The sequence below is a fragment of the Halichoerus grypus genome, chromosome 13, assembly GCF_964656455.1.
Source record: "Halichoerus grypus chromosome 13, mHalGry1.hap1.1, whole genome shotgun sequence".
In the NCBI taxonomy this organism is placed as follows: Eukaryota; Metazoa; Chordata; class Mammalia; order Carnivora; family Phocidae; genus Halichoerus; species Halichoerus grypus.
Genome location: NC_135724.1, coordinates 61112569 through 61119623, shown reverse-complemented (window position 1 = coordinate 61119623; position 7055 = coordinate 61112569). Strand labels below are relative to the sequence as shown.

At 36.9% G+C, this 7055-nt stretch overlaps 1 protein-coding gene across 2 annotated transcripts in view; it reads right to left on the bottom strand.

Annotated features, from left to right (window-relative positions):
- Nucleotides 1-320: 320 nt before the first annotated feature.
- Nucleotides 321-7055, bottom strand: part of VAPA (VAMP associated protein A) — a 42232-nt gene continuing 35497 nt past the window's right edge. For both annotated transcript variants that reach the window (XM_036092475.2, XM_036092476.2), the window contains one exon: nt 321-3716. In XM_036092475.2, the coding sequence (XP_035948368.1) occupies nt 3558-3716 (159 nt within the window). In that variant the 3' untranslated portion in view covers nt 321-3557. The remainder of the gene's footprint in view (nt 3717-7055) is intronic.

Below are 7055 nucleotides of genomic sequence, written 5' to 3'. Positions count from 1 at the left end.
TCTGCCTTCGGCTCAGGTCATCGATCCCAGGGTCCTGGGATCAAGTCCCGCGTTGGGCTCCCTGCTCAGTGGGGAGTCTGCGTCTCCCTCTCCCTGCCGCTCCCCCTGCTTGTACTCTCTTGCTGTCTCTGTCAAATAAATAAAATCTTAAAAAAAAAAAAAAGTACTTTACATCTAGGTCACTAAGCAAAAGACTATCTGCATCAGAACTCAAGTACTAGTGAGTGACCAATTACTACTACTTAACATAAACACACAAACCATCATAATCTGTTGAAATCAAATTCTTTTGTTTCTTGGAAAGGAAAATGACACTTCACCACATTTTTAAACAGTTTATTTATTCGCGCAATAGTTTGATTTCCTCTGAAAGCTAGAAAATAAAGATCATTTATTTACCTTCTTATTTTGTTGTTTTTCCATACGGTAAACATTGATCTTTCCCTAACTTCATAAAGGTGAATTTTTTAAAAAATCTATGCACACACCAAAATCACTGAATAGGAATGTGCAAAGCTCTAGGAAAAACTCACTTGAATGTTTTTAAAGTGGCAGAAGATCACAATTTGGGGATATACCCTATTAAGAACTTTTTTTTTAATCTTATTGATAAAACTTGTTTTCAAAGTGGTGTATTTTGAAAGATTAAAATCCAAAAATAATCCCCACAGCAGATAATCTCAATTTTGGGAGAACTTCGGAAGTAAGATACTTGGAGAAAGTAAAAATATTTTCTTTGACCAGAACTTTTGAATTTGATACATACTTTCCAAGTGTCACTTCTTTTTTTAAAGGTAACAAACTACACACTCAGAATACAATTCTTAAATTTGTTTCTTGTAAGCACAAGAATGGGCAAAGTTAAGGTACATTAGTTATAGAACGAAATAAAGTAGTGCATTTAGCGTCACATATGAACTTAAGGCCTTAGTTACTTGATTGTGATTTCAGTATTAGCAACAGTATATTTCCCTCATGCTTACATACACAAGTAAGCAGGCAGACAAAGCAAAAATTTCTAAACATGTAAGGAATGAAGACAAACAATTTAATCTATATATTATCAGTCAATTAATACAGTTGGACTCTTTCAAAGTAACCGTTGGTAGTAAAATAATCTGACCACATTTGATACAGCAATTAAAAGAATAGAAATTAGGTCTCTATACAATCAGAGCATCTCCCAATGTGTAAAGCAGTTAAAAAGCCCATTATTTTGCAGATACTGCCCAGACTACAACCTACCCCCAAACTAACCTTTGCATAATGCATTTTGTAAAATGCCTATCTAAAAATACATTGTATTTCATAATATTTATTACCAATATGGGGGGGAGGGAGACTTCTAACCTAAACACTAAAGCCAAACATACATGAGACTATTCAACAGTAGCCTGTAATACAATCTTAGGATACGAAATTTCACATACATTTATTAAATAGCATCTTATGTTCATAATTTCAGTCATGTCAAATTAGGACAAATTTTTTTTCTATGAAGTTACCAGAAAAGACACTAAGCTAGAGTCAGGAGAGCAGATTTTCTAGTTCCAGCTCTGCCGCTACCTACCTGTGAGACACAGGACAAGTTCCCTTAATTCTCAGAAAGGCCTCAGATTCCTCAACTATAAAACAAAGGGGCTGAAATAAATGAGTTCTAAGGAGCATTCCCATAAAACGGGATTTTGCTAAACTCTTGAGAACTCAAATTTTCAAAAAATTATAGCCATGAAATATCAAGCTTGATACTTATCACCAATGCTGATTTATATAGAGAGCTTTAAGCCAAGGAATTAATGATTCTGCATTTATGGGACAAAATGCAAGATGTTTTTTCCACATGCTTTTCCAGTTATCAGAAAGGGAGGGAAATTTTACAATGACTGTAAAGCGTTGGAACAACAGTGAAAACATTACCGTAACAGCATGCTAGTAATGGATAGGCATTACTTGCTTGCTTTTAGTAACTTTTGCACACAAGGCAAGAGGTTTTATAAGATACCATAGAGCACAAAAACACACTCCATGTGGCCTGACAAATTCAAAACATACTTGAAATGAGAAGGCAACCAAAACACTTTAGGGGAACATTTCACTCGTTTATAAAATGTATACAGAGACCTGGGCTTAACACACTTCACTGCACCACATCAAGTCCCAAAGTCTAGTTTCCCTTTCAAAAAGAAGTGCATCTTTTACAAAATTAACACCTATTTTCAGGAATCAAGAGTCACTTGTATTGGACTGCACTTAGTAGAAAAACAATATATTGTCTCTGGTTCCAAACTTTTCTATGCTAATACAAGTGAAATAAATGAAGACATAAGACTAACTGCCAAGAATTAGACCCTAAAATGTGTATTTATACTGAAAATGTGTTTCACAATAGGTAGATTTGCAAAGGATAAAGTCATTTTCCACAAAGAAAATTTCCAAGACTTACTTAGTAATTCCAAATTTCCATAACAGAAATTTACTTTGAATGTCAGATTGGACAGGAAAAACTCCTACTTTTAAACTACTATTATGAAATGTTCTAAAATAAAAGGAGTTCTTAGGCTGGTTAAAAAGCACTGGACCATAACCAAGGAAAATTAGTCTTCCTTGTGAAGATACTAGAAGAACTTGTTAAGAATGGGGAACTCAAACGCAACAGAGCCACAAGGCATACATATAAACGGAAATATTACAGTCTTTTTATTCTCATGGGATTTCCTTATTTTATATTATCTTGAAGACAAACGGATTGTGATCTTCCAAAATACCAAAAGTAGCTTAAAATTTTATCAATCCCTTTCCTTAATAGAATGAGGACTCTTAACTACAAATATTGTAATATCTGAAAGGGTTTCAATGCAAGATAAAATTAAGCATCATAAATTTCCAATTACCGTAAAATGGACTCCCTGGTATCCCCGCCTAATGACACGACACACAAACAAGCTATCGAGCAAGAATCTGTTAACAGTTTTATTTTTTTTTTTTATGTTAAATACCATGGGACAGGATTGTAAGGATGAAAAACTCAGTCAACAACTGCCTCACAAGGGATAAGAAAAATTCTGCCATGATATTAGCAAAGGTAAAGGAGAAAATTTACACTGTAAGAGGCACCATTTCCCCACAGAATACCTCTTGGCATTTCCTGAATGAGTGGGATTAGCAATCTAAATAAATCATATTTCAAGAGGTAACAGCAACAGATAAAATTTAAAGGGATTATTAAAATAACATTTACAAGACTCTGAACAATTCTTGAACTCTTATTAAAACCACAAAGAAAGAACAATTCTTTATTTATGAATTTCATAAAGGACTGAATGTGCAACTGACATCTGCTAGTGATGATCTGGTAATATACAATTTGTCCAGGAGCCGAACAGTTTGTTTTATTGTGTTTTCTAACCGTAAGAGATCATTAAAGGCAAAGCCTATATGACGCTGTACACACAAAAAAAAATGGTCACCGTGGGCCATACTACCAATGAAATGGTAGGTAAACAAATTTTTTTCTGGTCAAGAGAAAAAAAAAGAAATAGCACTCTGCATGCTTCACTCTACAAGATGAACTTCCCTAGAAAGAACCCGATGAAAATGGCTGCAATTACGACAAGAAGGGAAGGAAGAGGACTGGCGACATTATCTCTGAAGGATGCAGCTGAGGTTGATCCAGGTTTATCCGAATGTGCTACCTTTCTGAGCCTTAAGCCTTCATCCTGAAAAAAATATATGCACAAAGAGGTTTTAAAAACAAATATGCATCCAGTACAACTGCCAAGTTACAGATCTATGGCCAGAAAGCAGATCAGTGTGCATGTGGCTACAATGGGAGTAGGGACTAACTGCTACCCAGCATTAAGAAGACTTTCTAGGGGCGCCTGGGTGGCTCAGTCGTTTAAGCGTCTGCCTTCGGCTCGGGTCATGATCCCGGAGTCCTGGGATTGAGTCCCACACCGGGCTCCCTGTTCAGCGGGAAGCCTGCTTCTACCTCTCCCACTCCCCCTGCTTGTGTTCCTGCTCTCACTGCGTTGTCTCTCTGTCAAATAAATAAATAAAATCTTTAAAAAAAAAAAAAAGACTCTAGGGTGATGGAAACATTCTAACACTGGAGTCTAGTAATGGCTGCACAAGTCTACACATTTACTAAAAATGACTGAATTGTACACTCACAATGGGTGCCTTAGTGGAATATAAATTACACCTCAATAATGCCAATTTTAAAAACTAGAACTGAAAAATGTACTCCTAAAAAAGTGAAAAATCAGATACTGCTGTATTTATGCAGAAGGAAAAAAACACCATTAAAATCTATTAATACAAGTAAGGAAGAGTTCTGTGCATGCACGTATTTCCGTGGTGGCCCTCGGTATTTTTACACGGGTTACCAAAGACCACCAGGAGCAAAGCTGTGGTCTGACAGGTTTACAGACTCACTGCAACCAGGGTACCCAACACAGCAGAGGCACAGGGAGTATCTGGCCGAAGGAAAAGACAGGAATTTTACAGGATTTGGAGGAAGGGGAAATTTCAGGATAAAATTTAAGTAGCAAGTGTTTTGATAAGCTCAAAGCAGGAGGTCCATGTGTAGAAGGGTCAGCACTGGGTCTTGACTGCCAAGGAGACGCTGAATCCTGCTTCTTCAGGAACAACAAACTACAACAGCTATGGAATGTTGTATACAGAACCGCCCCCCCACCCCCATTTGAGGCTATGCCACTGGACTGGAAAGGGAGGCTGCTTCTCTTGTCAAAGTGACTCAGATCCTCTAGACAAGAGTGAGCTGCTTGGTTCTTACCGGTATGATTTTACACAGCAAAGTTTTTGACAGTATGATTTTAGGGGACAAGGTTTCTCAGTAAGAAAGCAATAGTCACTCAAAATAGGAGGTTGTTATCACACTTTATCAGCCACAGAGTGATCTTGGGAAAAATACTGATACCTAGGCAACTGGCTTTATCTGTGTCCATCATCCCAACCAGATGAATGACAGGGCAGATTTTTACTTCCTTAGTGCAAGCATTTTTATTTTCTCACACTGATTCCTCTAGTATGCTTACTAATGCCAAATGAAGAAAGAGTCCACCTCAGGTCATACTCTTTTATTTGCAATTACTGGAATTTCTGAGGGTTGGTGGGGTTTTTTAGTCTTATGTTCATTAGTCCTGTGTGAGAAAAAATTATTCTCAATCCCATCAAGAACTTCAAACAATCCTCCTAGTGATTCTGATTTACCAGGCCTGGGGAGGACCTGTATTTTTAAAAAGCTCACTAGGAGATTCAGATGCACAGCCTGGATTAAGAACCGACTAGAGAAATAAAAAGGAACAGTGACAAATTATGATGGGTCTTATGTATGAAATGTTAAAAAAAGGGCCTGAAATTGATTCTACAAGCCAGTGGTCTTCAAGGTTCTTTTGTTTTATCTTTTAAACAGCAGAACATGTTTTCAAATAACATCTCCTACAAAACATCAGCCAATAAATAAAAAGGAGAGACCAGCACCCAAATCTCACCTCTCTCCCTGTCCACTCTTCCTATTTTCCACCCTTGCCCTACTTATATCATTCCTACCATTTCCTCTTCTCCCCTCCTGCCAAGAGACAAATAGTGGCTTTTTGAACAAATGTAATGAGCATGCTAAGGAGCCCATCTTTCATCAAAGAACAGAACTGTGCCATTGAAGTCACAACAGATAAAGTAAAGGTAACAAAAACAGCATTCTTAAAAATCTATGGTGTGTGGATATAGGTGTGAAATGAATATAATCTTTCCACTATCCCAAGAGGTGCTGGGGGCCTCTGAGGGGTACTGTGAAATAGGAAGAGATAAACAATTATTTCAGCACAGATTAATTTAAGATACAGTGCCTCTGATTCAGAGTATACGTAGTTCTTATATACATTTAACAGATGGAAGAATCAAAGATTAAGTCCCTTAATTTAGCTTATTTACATATGTACATTTTTGTATCATCTACTTTGATGGCAATTTGAAGGTATTCAGGTCTTGAAATAATTACTTGTCAAAGGCAAATTAATACACCCACACATATTCAAATTAGTCCTCATTCACCAGTTCATCCATTTATTCATCCAAATATATGAATGACTACTATATGCATGTGCTATGAATGCAAAGATGAATGAGCACAGGTCCCTGCCCCCAAAGAACTACCGCCCACTAGAGGGAGAAAGACCTCCAACAAACAGGAGCAGTAAGATGACCGAGGTTTCATGGAAACAAAGGAGATAGCATTCCAAACCATATTTCTTTTCTTCTGGGAGGAGAAGTCCTAGAAAAGGTTATACTGAAAAGATAACAAGAACCAAGGACCAAGAGATAATCACGCATGTATAATGTGCTTATAAGGGTAGGGATGGGATTTCAGGGTGATCCAGTCAGAAGGAAGAACGCAAGCTAAAGCAAAAAAGAGATCATTAACGGAGAGGCCTCTTCAGGATACTCTAGTCCAACACTGTCCAATATAAATATAAGCTTCAACTGTGAGCCACCTACGTACTTTTAAATTTTCTAATAGCACATTAAAAAGGTAAAAAAGAAAAGGGTAAAACTAATTGTTAATAATAAAATTCAATCCAATATAACCAAAATATTATTTCATTATGTAATAATACAAAAAAGAGGTATTTTTTTGTACTAAGTCTAAGAAATCAGTGTTCTACACTCACAACACATCTCACTTCAAACCACATTTCAAGTGCTCAACAGCCACATATGTCCCTACTATATATGGGACAGCACCATTTGAGGCAATTCTATGACTAGGGCACAGAATGTAAAGGCTGCTACAAACAAGAGAGGAAGCCAGCAATGCCACAGGCCAGATCACAAATAACTAGGGCATCTACTAGGAAAAGAACCTGCAGGCAATGAGAAGCCTTGATAAAACTAGAGAGGCAAGAGTGGGGAGTAAAGGCTAAGACATAATCAAATTAGGAAAAACGAGAAGAACTGACCAAGGATAAATTTAAAAACTGATGGATAACATGGCCTAATAATATTCGTGTATCTTATGCCTTCATATAAATCAACTT